Source organism: Oenanthe melanoleuca, chromosome 3 (assembly GCF_029582105.1).
Source record: "Oenanthe melanoleuca isolate GR-GAL-2019-014 chromosome 3, OMel1.0, whole genome shotgun sequence".
Taxonomy (NCBI): domain Eukaryota; kingdom Metazoa; phylum Chordata; class Aves; order Passeriformes; family Muscicapidae; genus Oenanthe; species Oenanthe melanoleuca.
This window is the reverse complement of record NC_079336.1, coordinates 60,726,808-60,744,897: the sequence shown is the minus strand read 5'-3', so window position 1 is coordinate 60,744,897 and position 18,090 is coordinate 60,726,808. Positions and strand designations below refer to the sequence as shown.

The following is an 18,090-nucleotide window of genomic DNA, read 5'->3' as shown; positions in this document are numbered from 1 at the left end:
TTTATGGAAATCTGGCCCCTTGGTAAGTGTGATGTTCTGAGACCATGGTAAGTCATTAGGAAGTTAACTGACAGCTTTGGTTAGAGGTGTCATCAGGATGTTAGGATTGCTTCCATCAGACACACGGCAAGGACAGAGAAAGCTCAGCCCACAAGGAGTTATTTATGAATTTAAATTACTTTTAGCATTAAAACAAATTCTCACATTTAGACTGGTTTTGCAAGGGAAAAAAATGGGCATTTCACATGCTTTGGTATTAAAGTCTGAGACTTGGCTAGCAAACAGCAGAAAGCCAGGGGCTGCCAACTTCTGAACTGGGTTTGATCAGTCATTAAAACACACAGCTACCTGAGAAACAAGATTTCTCTCATAACTCTAAATAAGTTTTCCAGGTAATATAACCTGCAGTAAAAAGCAGCCAAGACTTTTAACTTCCGTGATGCAGAAAGGTTGGAAAGCAACCAAGTGAAATGGAGAGAGTGGGTAAAACATGAGAGCAATAAACAGGGACAGGAGCTGGGGGAGAGCTTGGAAAACCTCATTGTGTAAGAGCTGCTTCTGATGCATTGCCACCTGTGGCCAGACCTGACTGCTAGTTGTGTTTCTCCAGCACCTGGCCAGAAAAGCTCAGTTAAGGTGTTCTGATGCTGCCATGTGACTCATTTCCTTTTCGAAAAAAATGAAGTAAATATGGTGAAACCTGTGCCATGAACTAACCCATGTGTTATCTCTATTCAAAGTTACTTGCTATGTTATACTTGTGATAAACAGCACAGACACACATGAACCACTGTCCCATTTTTCCACCTGTCAGAAACCCTTTGCAACACCCCCAAGCACTGTCATTTTAAGGAATACTCCTCTCAATATTTTTCCAATGAAGTGTTTGTTAAATGAAAAAAATGCTCTGAGCTTCAGCCTGAAAAAGTGTGCTACCCCAGAAAGTAAAACATCTGATTTTAAAAGTCTGATTAAAGAAGAAGTGTGAGAGTTACAGCGTGCCCTCATTTCAAGGTCAGCCTCCAGCTGACTGAGAATGAAGAGGGCTGAGCAAAAAATGCTTCAAAAAACAAATCTTTATTTTACTGTCAATTTTTACCATCTCTTTTACTAAGAGCTTTATCAAATGTGAAGCTTAATTGGTGCTAGCGGCTCCAAAACACTCTGCACTACTGTGTAAATTTTAAAAAGGAGAAAGAAGCAGCAGCCCCTGACTTCCACACAGGCAGGGATCAGCCAGGCAGGACATCGGGGTGTGCCCCAGGTTCGCAGTTACCGAATGTTTACTTTTGTTCGTCTTGCTCATTTCAAACTGGCAAATCCAACCAATCTCTGCGCTCGCTCCTGTGTGCAAGCTCCGGTTTGCAGCCAAGGCAGATTAGCCACTTTGCTGGTGAAATACCACGCAACACATGCTGCCTTGTGCCTGTCACCCAGCAGCCTCGTGGGAATGCAGTCTGAGCCTGGAGGGGCAATGGAGCGGCAAAAGAAGAGGTTTAAAAAGACAGGAAGAGAAACAGCTCAGAAAGAATAACAATTCCTTCATTTCCAGCTTCTGTTATTAACACTCCTGCCTGTACACGTACAGTTAGGAGAACGACAGCCTGTGATTTGTCAGACTTTTACCTTTTTTACCAATTTTCCTGAGCAAGAACTCAGGAGGAAAAGCTATCCTGAGAGCTGGAAAACTATTAAAATTTCATCTAACTTAAAATAGTCTGGTTTTCTATATAACACTTGCTATGTCTGCTGTGCCTCTTATTTTTCTGGTTTGTGTTAATTTAGTGATGTGGTTAATTTGAGCACCAGAGACATTTCTGTTTTGAGCCCTCAGTTTTACAAAGTCTGGCAAGCAGTAATGCAACAGAGCAGTGGAGCAAGTTAATTTGAGAACACAAGTGGCCATTTATCACACACAGAGGTTTTGCCTCTGAACACACAAACCTAAGACTCTGCCAGGTATGGATTCTCAAACTCTTCTGACACCGTGCAAGCCTGACTCGCAGCCCAGGGTAAGAGACTTGCAGCTGTGACAAGTTTTTCCTGCCCATATAACCCCACACTCCCTTCAGCCCTGGCAATCCCTGCAGTCTGGCAGAGGATCCTGGTCAGACAGAAATGCACAGTTAGATTTATGATCCAGGCAGATTTTACAAGTTGAGTCAAATTGTTTCCTTCAAAAAAGAAATAAGTCCTGCAAAATCTACACCTCCCCACACCTTCCCTTCAAAAATTACATACTGTCATCTCCTCTATAGGCAGGCAGGGAGGCTTTCATAGCCTGCTGCCCAATTACAGGAAGAATTCTGCCCTCCCCCTCCAGCCTGTACAATGGGCTCTTTATGTAAATCACTCAGAAAAATTAATACACCGTTAATCCATCAGTAAAGCTTCCTTTCCCATCTCTGCCCTGTGGCGTGAGCGCAGGCTAAGGAAGGCAGCACAAGAAGCTTTATGGAAGTTACACAGAATCCAGCAGCAGGGCTCAGTGGCTTTTCTAATCTGTCCAAGATCCCATCCCACAGGCATTAGAAACTAATCTAGCATTGCTGTGCAATATCAATATACCAACAGGCAAAAGTAAAAATTACTGGTTGCAAATGCAAACTCCCTTTTTAGAAGTTTTTTCAGCAGCAGAGTAGGTTACAAAACAATCTTCAAAGCACAGATTAAAGTTGTGTCCTAGCGTGCAGGGAGCAAAGCACAAGCATATACATCCTGTGTTAGTGTTCCTGCAGACAAACCATTTACTAAAGCCACAATCTGTTCTGACACGGAAGTGAAAATCTGATCAAATAGCTATTAACTGCTCCCAGAAATGAAAAGAAATAAAAGGCCCTTTGAAGATCAAATGCCCTTGGAGAGCCTGCCTGCTCTTACAAAAGTGACCTTACAGCACAACTGAGTCAACCTTACATTTTATTAACAAACTACTGCTCTGGCAACACTAGAGAAATTACAACCAAATCGCTTCCTTTACTGAGTATACTCAGCCTTGAATGCACACACACCCTGCTGCCTGCCAGCCAGCTACTGGTGGCTGTAGCTCACCAACTCACATGAGCAAACTTCTGAAATTTACTTTGATTTATGGTATATGAGATCATTGGTTATTTAGCGACCTGACAAACTTCATCCAAAAACAGAACACAAAAAATAAAAGTACTTTTTAAAAGTCTCATATAAAATATACTCCAGGTCTGAACATTTCAAGGGTTCAGTCAGAACTCTTATCTCATATCCTAGATGTCCCTCCTCTCTGTGGAGCAGTTCCCATCACTTTCTCATCATCTCTTTTATTTTGCATCTGGGACCTCTTCTCAGTCTGCCCTCATAAAATAAAATACCCTTAAATTTTTCCCAGCAGGGCTATGAGGCAGTCATCCAAGAAAAGCCACCCAGTCATTCAGAATGGAGTCTTAAATGGCTCTTGGCTCCACATTTTGAAGAGAGGTTCTTGCAGCACCTGCCCAAAGACTCTGGTTACAAGAAGCATAAACAAAACTTACCTATATCCCACACAATCAGTACCCAGATGGGAAATTAAATATTTTTCCTGTTAATTACTATAAGCTTTCACAGTTTTAACCCCCCAAAAAACTTGGCAGTGCTGCACCTCGGCTTTTGTGCTGCCTTCCTCCTCCTCCTCCCCCACCTGCGGCTCCTGGCCCCCGGTGGGAGCCGAGCAGCTGGGCAGAGCATTTGGAGCAGGGCTGACACTTCAGCAGCAATGGCAAGGGTTAAAGAGAAAGCAGGTCACCTTTCCTCTGCCGGCTCCGGTAGGTCCAGTTCTCGTCATCCTCGTCTACCTGCTGCACGCACATGGAGGAGAGCTCCCCATCGCTGCGAAACAATCTCTTTGTCTGCCTCGACAAGGACGAGAAATTTATCCAGCTGACAGCACGCGAAAGGGAGCCTGGGTTTTGTTTGAGTTTGAAAGATCTCGAAACACACTCCTTTTTCATTTTTTTTCAAGCCAGCCACTGGCGTCGGTTCCAAAGAGACCTCTGTGAAATTGTTCCTGTCCCCTTTCCCAGCGGTTTTCGCGGGAGGGTGAACAAACTCAATCCGACTTCAGTCCAGGTTTCTTCCCGCTGCCTTTAAAGCAGCACCAGTATGGAGGTAGGTGGCTGTGCCAGCGCAGCTCCCCTGAAGCTGTTTTGCTGCAGCACTTAGGGAGCTGCCAAAGAAAACAAAGGGGAGAAAAGCAGCAGAAAGTGGCACCTTGCAGCAGCTCAGCGGAGCATGTAAGGGCTGAGCAGAGGATAGCACTGAGGCAAGTGTTTTCCCCATTCTCCACTCAACAGCAAGAGCTGTAGCTCCACTCTTGTCCCTGGCATCGCTGCCCAGGAGCGTGCAGGCAATCCAGCCGTCTCTTCTGGCTCATCACAAGCAGCCCAGGAGGAGGGAAGAGCGGGCAGGGATCACAGCCTGCCATGGCACAGCTCACGGGGGACAATAAAGAGACAACACTTCTGCCGCCACATTCCGGCTTCCCTGCTCTCCCTTAGAGAAAAGCCTGGTGAAGGAGCTCCAGGAAGGCTCTTCTAACAATAAAACCGACTGCGTGGCTATCGCTTAGGATTAGAGTGAAATATGATAGGCTCGCTCTCCTAAAAGCAAAACTCCTCCTTTCCTCAGCCAGCTCAGTGGCAGCGCAAAACTTCTGAACTCTGCGTGCAAAAATAGGAGAGCACTTGCGCACCTCTGTGGGCTTGGAGAGGGAGAAAATGAAATCCTGGAGCCTTTCCGCACCACATCCTGAGCAGTGTGCTGAAAACATTAGTGCCCCCGTAACTGGTGGTGCACTGGAAAAGAAACAAAATAAAAGTGCACAGAAATAAACAAAATCTGAGCAGATATTTAGTGATCAGGCTCTCACGGGGGTCACTACAGCTCATAAAACAGGTTTCACTCCCAGCTGTTACATTCTGCTGCCTTCTCTTTGAACTAGCAACTAGGAAGAGCACTCCACAGTGTGAAAGGTTTTCAAAGTCAGGCACTACTGAAAGCTGCAGGGCATGCCAATGCCAGTGCTGCTCCCAGAAGGGAATAACCCTGCAAGATGGAGAGGCAAAGGGAGCATTTTAAAGCAGACAGGAGTTGGCTATACCAAGGCACCCCAATACCCATGGGTTTTGCTGGGATTAGTCACCAAGATAAAAGTTGACAAAAAAACCCCACAAGTTTCTATCTTGCAGCAAAAAAAATTAGACTTGAATGTGGGAGATAGCCAGTAAGATCAGCTGGTGATTCCTCAAGGAGATGGTGGTAGCGAGAAATTGGGGGGTGGAGGATGGAGAAAAAGAACACAAAAATATATCCTTTATCTGAAGAACAAACATTAATGTCTTAACATCCTAACGGCTGCAGGTGATGTTATCAAAAGAACAAGAACAGAAGAAAACAAGGGTGCAGTGTTCCAGCTCCCAAGCTGCCCCTCAGATTTACACTATTGCAGAGCACACTCCAACCCCTTGGCAGATGCTACCGCAGCCCTCTGGATTCTGCTGCACAGTCTCTTCAAAACCATTAAAAACAAAGGCTCTGGCTTCTTCTGAAACTTATGGCTCTCTGACTCATAATAAGAGGATAAGGTTTAACCCACTGACTGGGAGGCAAAAAGCTAAGTACTGTATCAGATTACCCTATGAATCAACCAGGCACACCAGAGTGACCTTTGGCTCCCCCTAACACAGCACAATGGGTTGGCCAACTGTCTTCTGTAAATAATTTAATAGGCTGCTTTTAAACTGACCTCTCTCCAACGAGGTAATGCATATGTACATGCACAGGTCTCCCACCACTTCCCCAAGTCAGTGGTGCTGTAGGGGGTTGTGGAGGGAGGGGGCTGCACGCTGAGTGTGTGCTAAGTGAGTGTGAGTGGGAGCTAACACACTGCTAACACTCGCTTTTCTCAATGTGTCATCAGCTCCCTCTAGTTTGGGGGGTTTTATCTTTGTTAACAGACACCACTCCCCATCCCTGATGAGACAAGAGACCTGTGTAGGGTTGGGAAGTTTCCTTTGTTTTTCTTCCTTTTGCTTACTAGAAGACTTGAGAATGTGGAGTGAGATACCCCTAGAGACCCAAGCACTGAAATTTCCATTTTGGAGCAGCTCGAGTACAAAATAGGCAGGATTTAATATAAAAATCAAATAATCAAACACCATGCTTAAAGTCAACTTAGTTCTTTTGACAAAGAGCAAACATTTAGAATTGCCAGTACTGAAAAGTACAGAGAACTGTAAACTACCGCAGCTATTACTGGCTAAATTATACAGAGCCAGATGTATAAAAACCCCGGTAGGAACTGCAGAATCAGAGTCATCTTCTCTCCACTGTACTACTTAGAAACAGAAGATCAGAGGAACCAACACGAAGGAAACCCTTTCAGGTTAACCCAAAATGCCAGGGTAAATCCCAGAGGGCTGCCCAGAGTCTAGGCAGCAATTTAATTTCAGGAATTTTCCTGACCTGTGTGTACCTCTGCCTTTTTAACACGGTGCTGAGTCACAACTTGGTGATGCAAGGGCATGACCATGACCGTGACTGACCATAACATTTCCATTACTACAGTAAACAGAGTAGTGCAATGCTTTCCTCAGTTTGCTATCATTCGATTTCATTGCAGGAAAATATTCATTGCTATACACTTCAACACTGTAACCAATGCAGAATGCTTCTTATTTCTAGGTGACAAGGTTAGTATCAGCATATATCCTTATACTTGTGGATCAAAAATAAATTTCCCAAGATCAAGAGAAAACAGCAATTGCCATTTGAAAAACAATATATGTTGAGTAACTGTTGCAAGTTAAGCCATTCTTTAATCACTAGCCAAATACGAGGCCAAGGAGTTGGAAATTTTAGAATCTGAAACACTGTGAAGGCTTAAATTTAATTATGTAAAACACTCTACAAAGCCATATAGAAGAAACAGGATACACTTGTAATAAGCTACACTAATTTTCCAACCTGTTTTTTCCCTTATCAAGACAAGTACATAGGCTTCATATTTTCCAGGTTATGTATGTAAAGATTAAGACATTATTTCTACTTTTTTAAATACAGGTCCATCTCAGTAAAAAAACACGAAGGAATCACAGAGGAAGAAACACAGGGCTTGAAGTAGAAAGTTACACTGTTTCCATCCCCTGCCCTTATTTATAAATTTTTAGAGGTGAACGAGACCAAATAAGCATAGTCACACACACCATCAGGATTTTTGCCATGTATCACAGCCTGGTCTAAGAATTCTCTAGAACTTGTTAAGCGAACACACATTCATGGTTCACAGCCACTGTGTTCTCCCAGCGCCAGAAAAAACAGCCAAAAAAAGTTTCACAGAAAAGGTTTTGGGTCAGTGTAAAAAATAAAAAAAGCAGAAAGACAAATACCCCAAAACACCACAGACGTGCTCCGTTTTGGGCTCTTGGCAAAATCCACATGTTAATTCCTGCATTTCCTAGTCTATCATGTCTCATGACTCAAGGAGACAGTAACATGGGTGATTCACAATTACAGCTTGCTGGGATGGCTCATCCTCCAACAGCTGAGAGGACACCTCTCTCCCAGGCTTGCTGGGTGTTTTCCTTCAGGTGGTAACAACTCATCATCAGCCAGTCACAAAGCCATTTGGATTAAGCGCTGGCAAAAGCCCATTGAAAACACCTTCCCTGCAGTCTCATCCCATCCTGGAAAAGCTTTTGCTGCAGCCCTGAGAAAGAATCACAGGAACTGTCCCAACACCCCCAGATCAGCTATGTATGGTCCCCAGTGCACTCATCATCTCCAGGCAGATGTGTGGGAATTTCAGTCAGTTTTGAAACCTTATCAACCTGACTTATATCAGAGGTCTTTATTTACACCATGCCTGTTCTTTTACAGGTACCCTATGAAATGCTGGCATAGCAAACCCACAAAGTAATCCATATTCCTGCATGATTATTTACAGCAAAGCAGCCACAGAGAGCATTTTGGTGTAAGAGGGCCTCAAACTTCCAGTTAAGGTTGTGTCCCTTTTTATGTGCAGGGCACATAAGTGAGAAACTCCTTCCCTCCCAGTGTGAATGGACCTGCGAGGGGAAAAAAATTGTAAAGAAATAAAGGAACAAAAATGAAGTTACTTGCCCAAAATCACAGAAAGGATAAGCAGCAAAGCTAAGAAAAGAAAGTAGGTCTTCTGGCTACCAGCCTTGCGACCTACTTAAGTAGGCCCTGTCTCACACAAAAGCAATGACTATTAATTGTTTCTATCACAACCCTTACAGAGCCTTTGAATGCCCTAATTACAAAGAAAAACTTCCTTTCTGTTTTTTACCCTTTTGTTTTGTTTTGTTTTTTCCATTTAATAATACACCATACCAAAACTAAAGGAGGAGGAAGTTTTATACTGTAGGACTGCTTCCAAGCAGCCCATCTGCATTTTCGACTTTATTAGGTCCACAAGGGGGGAAAAAAAAAAAATCAGACTGCAGACAACTATTTTATCCTTTAGAGGATAAACCAGCTTTTGGACAGGTCTGTATGATGCACCTGCCACCAGTCTCTCTTCTTCCTTTCAGCTTCTGTGTCCCAGAAGGATTCACTGCACCAGGACAATGTTTTCTCTGATTCAACAGCTGCATTTGCTTTGATAGGGAAATTCTGTAAAAACAGGGGTACAGTTTCTATAAAGTGCTAGGCTAACCTGGAGCTGGTTCTCCCCTCAGCAGCAGCTGTATGTAGGGATAATGATGGCTCTTACTGAGAGAGAGAGAAATTGAGCAAGGAACACAAGCAGTACAAGCTGGTTGTTAGCCAAAAAGATATTTGTAAGAGGGGCAGAACCAATGCCAGGATTGCCTAGAAAAAAAAAACAAACTGTTTTTCTCTAAAATCCTTTGATGCCAAAAGAACAGACAAGTTAACTACACATAGAGACAGACACCCACCTGCTTCAATCGTATACAAATGCATTCACAAGCTTTTGGCTCTCTTCATCAGTGTAATTCCAGAACTAATGCAAACCTCAAATTTCATAGAAAACCTGCTGGCAAGTTTGCAAGGAGTAGGGCAATTACTGATGGCAGGAGCAGTTTCAAGTATTGAGCTTTGCCAGGTAAGATTGTGATTGATTCCCTTGAGGCATTTAAAAGACCTGTAGGTGTAACACCTGGGGACAGGGCTCAGCGGTGGACGTGGCAGTGCTGGGCCAGCAGCTGAACTCGGTGATCTTAGAGCTGCTTTCCAGGTGAAATGATTCTATGATATTCCGAGGGGTGCAGGAGGAAAGGGCTTGAACTGCGCCAAGTTCCAGCCTTGCCTACCCACGGACGAGCTTTTCCTGCCCCAGGTTTGATGCTGTCGTACTAGGCAGGGGGACGAGAAGAGGGCTTTGGTGCCCGAGTTTGGGGAGCTCAGGGGCAGCCGTGCCGAGCAGCAGCGCAGCCAGGGCAGCGCCGGGCCGGGAGCGGGAGCGGCAGGGAAGCCGGCAGGTGGCAGCAGGGATCCGGCCGGGATCCAGCCGGGAAACGACCTCAGCAGCGACACAGTTACGGCGACACACGGCAGTGACTTATCTTTCCGCAGTTTGCCTGCAGAAAGCTGTTATTATCTCTGCTTGAAAAGTAATTAACAATTTTAGTGGTTTTTCATTCGGGCATGACAACTCACTAATTAAGACAGCTCTGCTAACAGCTCCCACTAAATGTAGTCACCGCCTCGATTCCTGCACGCGTTCTCCTAGGCTGTGGGGCTCCTGCTTTCATAACACACAATGTTTTTTAGAATCCCCTGGCCATAGGGTCACCTCCTTTCCACAGCTGGGGCTTTGGCCAGGGAAAAACTGGAAAAACACACTGCTCACAAGTGTTAGCCAACACATCCCAAGTGCTGATAGACTGGGAAGATTAACTACCTAAGTATAGAACTTTTGCAGACAGAGTAAGTTTTCTGCCCGAAGATTGTGGGTTTTTTTCCCTCCAGGCACTCATCTGTTTGCTGAATCACCAGAAGTTATCAACAGCAGTTCTGATCAACACGGGAAGTCACTTACGGAGTCTGGGAGGGAAACTGGAGAGGTTTTCCAGCAGCACTCAGCAGCTCAGCACCCCTCTGCCACCCTGCACTGACCCACCCACTCCAAACCACTGGCACAGCTGGCACGAAGGATGCTCTGAACGAAACCACCCCGTGTCTCGCAGGGGACTCCAACCTCCCAGGAAAGCTGTGTGCTTGTGTGGTATCCTGCATCCACAGGTACTCCTCTTTGCTCTGGAGCACCACAATGAACACCAGTTTATAAACTCAACTTGCACTGCTTTAATCTAAATTGTAAGATCAGTTTAGTCTCTCCTACTATTTTACTTTTTTTTTATGCAGTGCTCATCCTAAGAAGGGGCTTAAAACACTTTTAATACCTGACTGCTCAGAAACTTTGCAACACACCAGAAATTTAGAAATAGGAGACTTTGGTGAAGCACAAGAAACTTCTACAGAATCATCCAAGTTTGCTGTGAAAATGCTGATAGCTGTATTGAAAGTAACTGGAAGTCAGTTAAAAACAAACTGTATAAAAAAATTAGTTAACATGTAATTGAAGATTATGTGTCCTGCCAGCAGGGAAGGAACTAAATAAATGTCTTTTCCCCACTTCTCTGATTAAGAGGATACCAGGGAAACTGCAGAAGGGATAAGGCTGTTTGCTTTGAGGTGGAAGCCCTCTGCTGGTTAACATAAACTAATTAGCACACTAATCTAAATGTTTTTGTAGATAAGAGAACCACAAAGAAGAAGAAAGGAGGCAGCGGCTAAAGAAAAAGCAGGGAAGAACCATCAGTATCTCAGAAATCCTTATTCTTAATTTTCTTTACTTTTTTCCTGTTTGTATTTACATACCTTTTGAATTACAAAATATACAATTTAATAAACCTTACTAAGATGTGACAGTAATAAAATGCTAAAAAAGGAACTTTAGACCTTGTGAGTCATTTAGGCAGACCTGACCATTCTGAAAACACAGCTCATATAAACAGGTCATATAAACAGGTTTCACTGTTTGATATATAAAACACAGGAAAGCATTTCTTCCTATAGATACAAATGCTGTTTGTGCACATCTTTTTGTCTTGAGTCCCATATATTTAAAAGACATTTCAAAATTACTTCACAGCCAAATCAGCAAAATTATTTACCTTACTGAAACTGTATGTAAGCCTCTTCTAGGAACCAATCTAAGCATGTGCTGTTTTTGTAAACCATGCATAAATACTGAGCTTCAGAAGACAGACAAAGGGCTCATATTTGCATGTGTGTGCACAGGTATAGGGCTGCTTTTTTTTTTTTTTAGTTTTTTTTTTAGTTTTTTTTCAGTTTATTGCTATGTTTACATGCCAGCTAAGCCTGGCACATGGTAAGTACAGAGGCATGTGTTGCAACTCTGGACAAAATTTGTAAATGAGACTCAGCCCCACCACACCTGGAAGAATGCTGCAATCTCCTCCCTTCCTGACAACAGGCCCTAGGTTAAAAGAAACTCATTTCTAGGTGGAGGATGAGCACAAGGAATGTTGCTGACACACAGAGGGTGAGGAGGAAAACACTGAATTTGTGTCTTACTGTCCTACATAGTCATATTTATTTCCAGTTAAAATTACTCTGTTAAAATCTTGATGAAAATGCAAAAGAAAATTCTAAAATAATGAACATATGGCCTATTTATGTGCTCTCTCTGTATGAAGAGCCTGTGCATGTGCTCACTCCATATGTACACATCCACATATTCAGCAGGAGCACCATCACCAACAAGAATTTTTTTCTCCCTCCCTGCAATTTCCCCTTCTGCCATATACAGGTCTGAGATCAACTTTGATTTTTATTGTTTTTTTTCAATCTGAAACACTTAAATATTTTCCCCTACCAACAGAAGTTTGTAGGTAGAAAAAAATCTAAGAATACAGAAGAATAGTGTGCAGGGTCGATCCTGCAGAGCTGTGCTCCCCCCTAAATTAAATATTTGAGATATGGGAAGTGTTCACATTCATCAGCTGCAAAAATAAGGTGAGAACTAGAGGTAAAATTGCAAAAATAAGTCCAAGTTATCCTCAGCAGAAGAGAAGGGATAAATAAGGACATTCACGCTAGCAGCAGGAATAATCTGATGCTACCTCTCAACCACTGGCATTTGAAATAATCAGCCTCAACTAAACAGTTGCTTAGTCACAGTTAAAAACCCAAGAGTATCAATTCTTAAATCACAGCACAGAGAAACTAAATCAAGGCTTTGCAGTCTTCTGTAATTTGCACCACATCATCTTGTTTATGTATCTAAAGAAAGCTCACCTTCTGGCACTCGCTGCAATACAGGGTGGGAGGGGTAGAAAGTGAAAGAGAAGTCACATACTATTGAAATTACAGGTGTAAAAAACGTTTGTTCATCAGATACTAATCTGTTGAGAGCCCATTGGATGTCTCCCACAATAGCAACACCCCAAACCCACTTCTCCCCAGCAGGAGAGTTTAGAAAGTAGACTCACTGCCTCCTCACAGCCAATGCCAACCACCAATCACTATTTCAGGTGGTTTCATCAGGGCCAAAAAGATTCACACCTTGATAATAATTGTTAAATGAATCATCCAGACATTTCACTATTTACCAGTGGACTAAATTACAGCCCTAGTCTTCACCTGGTGCTTTTGCCTGCCCACAAGACAATCTGCTTGGACTACCCTGCCAGCCTGAAAGCAGCTCTAAGATACTCATCACCCAGTTCTTCAAAGCCTTCCTTTTCAGCTGCTTGGAAACCAAGAATCACTCCTGATGTATCCTTCAGCTGGACTTTTCCTATGGCCAACGCCAAAATGTTGCTTTCATCTACGCCATTATTTTTTTGGGTTTTTTTTTTTTTTTTTTTTTTTTTTTTTTCTTTTGGCACAACTGGCAGCCCACATGCTAAATCCAGTACATCATGAGGTCTTTCACCTTATCCTTGGCAGAAACTAGGAACATGGCTAGAGCTGGATACCCAAGCTTCCACACTTACACAAAAAGAAGTGGAACATTAGATCTGCAGGGGAATATGCCCAGGTCCCAGGTCAGCACAGCAATAATATGTCTTTACATCTTGCAGAAGGTGATTGGTGAGAAAAAGAAGGACCCAAAATGGAAGCCAACCCTTTTCTTACTGTATTTTCTGTGTAAGTAAAGGCCACTAGACATAACAGGATATGTCAAATTAATTTAAACTAAACACCTCCCCCAAAAGAAATTATTCAACTCTGTACAGTAAAAGATAGATTTTTATTGTAACAAAATCAAAATGAAGATTTAACTGACGTGTTTTTAATGAAATTCTGCCTGTAAAGTCAAGCCACCTTCCCCAACAAAAACAGTATATCACTAAATGGAAATGGCAAACAAATTACACTGAGAAGTAAGAGATACTTATTATTTTACTTGCAGTAGATATTCCTTATTTACAGGCATCTGGCAAATTGCCTGCAGTAGAAAGAGATGCCATGTAGATATTCCTAAAGAAATAAGAATACAGACACATGGGATTAGATACAAAATAAATTTATGCAGAAATACATATTATCTAATCATGAGCTCTATCCATTACATACCACATTCTTGTTGTGCAACCAAGTTTATTCACCCAGGGGAATCCACCAAAAATGAGAGTGCTTCATAGGTATTTATTCATCAAATAAAAATAACAATGGTTTCTAGATGGGAACTACAACCTTCTTTTGATTCACATGCCTCCCATGTTACAGCTGTTCTAAACTCATCAAGTTGACAAGATTATCAAGATTGCTTAGAGAGCCAATATTTCTCTGGAGTACTTTTTCCCCCACATAGTGAAGTGGAAAATATGCTGGCTCTCCTAGCCAGCTTTGGCATAGAGATAATGCCATGCTCTGTGGTTAACTGCTAGCTCTTCTTCCTCCAAGGCACTGTGAGTCATCTCTGCTTTCCACACTGGTATCTTCCAAACAATTCTGGGTAAAACTCTGCTAGTTCATTCTCACCAAAGACATTGTATGAGAGCACAATTACACAGAAGGGATCACATATTAAACAAGATTTTTTTAAAGCATTCCATTTAAAAATGTGCAAGGCAAATATTGCAGTAACTATTAATCAAGTCTAAAAATAAATTAAAACTAGCTTCATGAAAGATGCCTGGTTATTTGCTGGCATTTAAGGCTTTCCCCTCAAGCACAAGCACAGTCACAGCAGGATTTGCTACTCTCATCCAATGGCACCTTTTCCCAAGCTTAGACAAACAGATGTGAGGAGACACTTTCAATCCCTACTTGCAGACAGTATTGTTTTTTCATTATGACAAAGCGTTGCTGAGCTTGGCAGTAGAAACCACCCACTTTCAGGAACTCCCAGTGTAGTTAATATTCCTCTGGTTAACAAAAGATGCCTTGGTCTGAGGCTGTTTCTACAGGCTGTTGTTACAAGGCTGCACCCAACTGACCTTAATTTATGAAGGGCTGCTCTGGTTACAGGAACCTGAGTCATTCTGCTTAGTTTAGGGCCAGTAAAATGCAACAGATTGACAGCTCTGAACATCACTCAGGAAGGGAATGAATAAATAAATAATATCACATACTGGCTAAAATATTTGCAACCTGCCAGCATCCTTCAGCAATGTTAAAAGACATCTTAATAACCAGTTTGATTGCCAACTTAGTATCCTATGAGGTTTGTCTTGATAGAAAAAAGAAAAAGTGTGCCAATTAATAAAGAAACTAAATAACAATGCAGCTCCTTTATGGCTCCCAAATTCTGGGTGCTTTGGGGGTTACTGTGAGCATCTCAAAAACACCCCTTGCAACATTCACCAGCAAAGGTCTTGCAGCCCACCCTCCTGCAGGTAGGGTAGTCAATGGATCTGCCCTGAGGTGAAGGCATTACAAAGGACCTTTCCTCTTGCTCTCAAGTAAAACCAGGAGAGCAAGCTCCTGTCCTTCCCAGCCCTCTGGGTGCAGCTCAGCTGGGCTCATCCTGTGCAAGCACAGCAGCTCCAGGCACTGCCCCACACACTGTGACTGCAAGCCCCAGAAATGCTGGGATTTCTGAATCTAAGTCACTGCAGCCAGGCAGCTCATGGCCCCAAACCAGCTGTGCAGCACAGCCCAGGACTCTGTAACCTGGAGAAGGGTGGACATGGGCACTGAAAGAACAGGAGCTCCTCCTACAGCAGGGTGCAGCAGGTTAAGCTGCTGTAGCCCCAAGGCTACAACTGTCCAGGAGTTCTGCAAACTCCCCAGCTCTCTGGTGAACAAATTCAGAGTCCTGATAAGGAAAGGAAGGTCCAAGCATAGTATTTACCTGGATATCTATTCAGCTTGTACTTCAGAGTAAAAAAAAAAAAAAAAAAAAAAAAAAAACAACCAAAAACCAAACCTAACAACCACTTTGATTTTCAAACAGAACTCTTCTTTTGCGGGAAAATCTCTTTGGAATGGTGTTTCTTCGGTGTGGGTTGGTTGTTTTGTTTTTTTTAAGTGTTTTATTTCCACTGTGTGTGGGAAAATGATGGCTGAAGTCTTTGGCAGTTTTCAGCACAGGAAAAAATAAAAAAAAAATCTCCATAGGAGTGAGGTCAGGGTTGAGCAAAGAGAGCACTCAAACATTCATGTGAATTATACCACCAAAATAGACTCAAAACACTTCATAAAAACTTGTGGAAAATTTATTGAGATGGCAGAAAAGGAATATGGCATCCAGGATCTCCAGAATGTCATTACTGGATGCAGACTTCCTTTTTTTTTTTTTATGTTTGGCAATCAGTTTTGCTATTTTGGAAGTTCCCTCCTATACTAAGAATTATATCCAAAAGCATCTCAGCAAACAGCCAAGACAGAGATCAAGAGAGGGAACATCATTATGTTCTCCTCAGTCCAGGGAAGGATGAAGCCAAGGTAAATAATTTGAGAGCTGTCTTCTGAAGTAAACTTTTCTTTTGGTTCATGAGTTATTTCTACATTGTCAGCCAACTATAAACATCACAATTTGTTCACCCATTGAAATTAAGTGGAAGTGTATTTCCACCTTAATTCCAGAGAAACTTGTTTCCCTTACAAATTTTCTAACTCCAGGCTTCCTTGACAATGCTGTTGCCTGCTACTTGGCTTTCAACACTTTTGATTTTTCATGGAACCTTTCAGCTTCAGACCATACTGCAGAAAGCCAGTACAAGACAGGGCAAAAATATATTTCTGTGCTAGAGTGGTAAGCTCAGAGAGAAAAAACCAAAAAGACAAGTCAGCCATGTAAGTGAGGGTAGGACAGGCATCCCTGACATTCCAGCCCTGATGGAAAAGAGATGTCACTGCCTTGCAGCTGAGGTGTGCACACACAAACTCACTCCTCAACCAAAGCACAGAACATGCACACGCCCCTTCTCGGAAAAACAGCTCAAGATACATTTTAAAATACCCTCCCTGCCTTCAGCAGCAGGTCCACTGGGCAGACACTCATCCTTTAGGCACTAGCAGCTGGTTTGAAGCTTAGAGAGGGCTGTTGCCTTTGCATGTCTTCACTAGAGGTTCATCTGCAGTTGTCCTACAGGTTCTGCCTGTAAAACTGGGTCTGCTGTCTCCTTGCAGGGAGGCTGGCCTCCTCCTACCTTCCCTCCCCATCCCACAGCTTCTCCATAATCACTGCTTTCTTCTCCAGTCATGGACACTGTTAGTCAGAGCCACAAACTGACACATGAGAAAATATCTTTCACTTCATCAAACATTCTCTCCAATATCACTCCCTCCCCTTACGCAGCTTCCCAGGATAGTGCAAGTGGGAAACCAAGCCAAGGAAGGCAAGATAGCACAGAGCAAGCACAGAGCTGCTCTGCATGCAGGGTGTGGGGGGAAGCAGCATCCATGTGCACCATTCCCCCAATGCCTTTCACAGTGCTGCCAATTTCTGCAAAATCCAGGGTGAATCATATTTGCACTGCTTCTTCCCACATCCCAGTTCTTGGGAGTCCCGTGTCTGGGCAAGAGTCATGTCTTTTATCTTCAAAGAAAAGGGAAAATTTCAAAATTTAATTTGGGGGATGCAGAAATTCACACAACCTAAACATCATAAAAGTTCAAATCCCAAGAGGTGTTAAAAATGCTTTTTGTTTTCATATTTAAAGATTTTTTTGGTGGGTGAGCTCAAGATCCCAAGTGCTTTGCTTAAACTCACTTCTTTTTACAGGTGGGAAAATCTTAGCCAGATTCTCTGCAATGGAAGGAGTTAGACTGCAGGAATGCAGCTAGAGCAGGATAAGGGATGCTTTTCTGGGGAGGGTGCTGAATGCTTGCATACAATAATTTTAACTGATGGTTAATGAGTGAAATTATGGTAATGCCCCATCAGGGTGGAAGCAAGAAAAAATACAGGTTTTCATTATTGGATAATTGGATGCACACCCTTAGTAGTGAAAGTAGTTTGTTAAGTAGTTAACTCATCTCCAAGCAGCGAGAACAAGCAGATTAACAAAAGTTCTGCAAGATCCCAAGGGTTAGAAGAGAAGCAAGAACTGCAGCAGCAGCTGTATGAAAGTAAGAAATCTTTCCATATGGCTGTAAAGGCTTTAGCCAGTACAAACCAATAACACACACTCTTCCCAAAAAAACACAGCCAAAAATTAGCACAAGGGGCTAAAATTATTTTGCTCAGTAATTAATGAAACTTAAAATCTTATCCCACAGTGCTTATTTTAATCAGAGAGTTTACTGAAAATCTGATCTCAATTTTTTTAAAATTTCATCATTAAGTACACTCAGATTTTATTCAGACTTTAAAAAGCTCTCATTCTGAAAAGTGCAATTCCACAGTTGTTTTTTTTTAAGCACAAAGTAGCAACATCTGAGATGAGCAGAGTGGGACTGTCACTAGCAAACCCACCTCCCTGCCTTTCTTTACCAGCTCTGTATAAAATCTCTTGCTCAATCACACTAAACTGGGTGTGTATAAAGGTAAGCAGGCAGCTCTGGCTGGATGTCTCCACCTAGCTATCAATTACTGTCACAAGATTTGTACTTCATCTATTTTCTGCCTCTCCCATTTAATTTTTCCTGCATCAGCAGTGAATTTAG

The 18,090-nt window shown here is 42.7% G+C and overlaps 1 protein-coding gene across 6 annotated transcripts in view; it reads right to left on the bottom strand.

The window, feature by feature from the left end:
• NHSL1 (NHS like 1) overlaps nt 1-18,090 on the bottom strand; it is a 174,663-nt gene that overhangs the window by 96,892 nt on the left and 59,681 nt on the right. The window contains exon 1 of one of the 6 annotated variants that reach the window (XM_056488665.1): nt 3,761-4,517. The exons of 4 other annotated variants lie outside the window; for them this stretch is intronic. In XM_056488665.1, coding sequence (XP_056344640.1) covers nt 3,761-3,965 — 205 coding nt within the window. In that variant the 5' untranslated portion in view covers nt 3,966-4,517. Of the gene's footprint in view, nt 1-3,760; nt 4,518-18,090 lie in introns of those variants that run through there. One more of the 6 variants, XM_056488666.1, reaches the window with a different exon arrangement.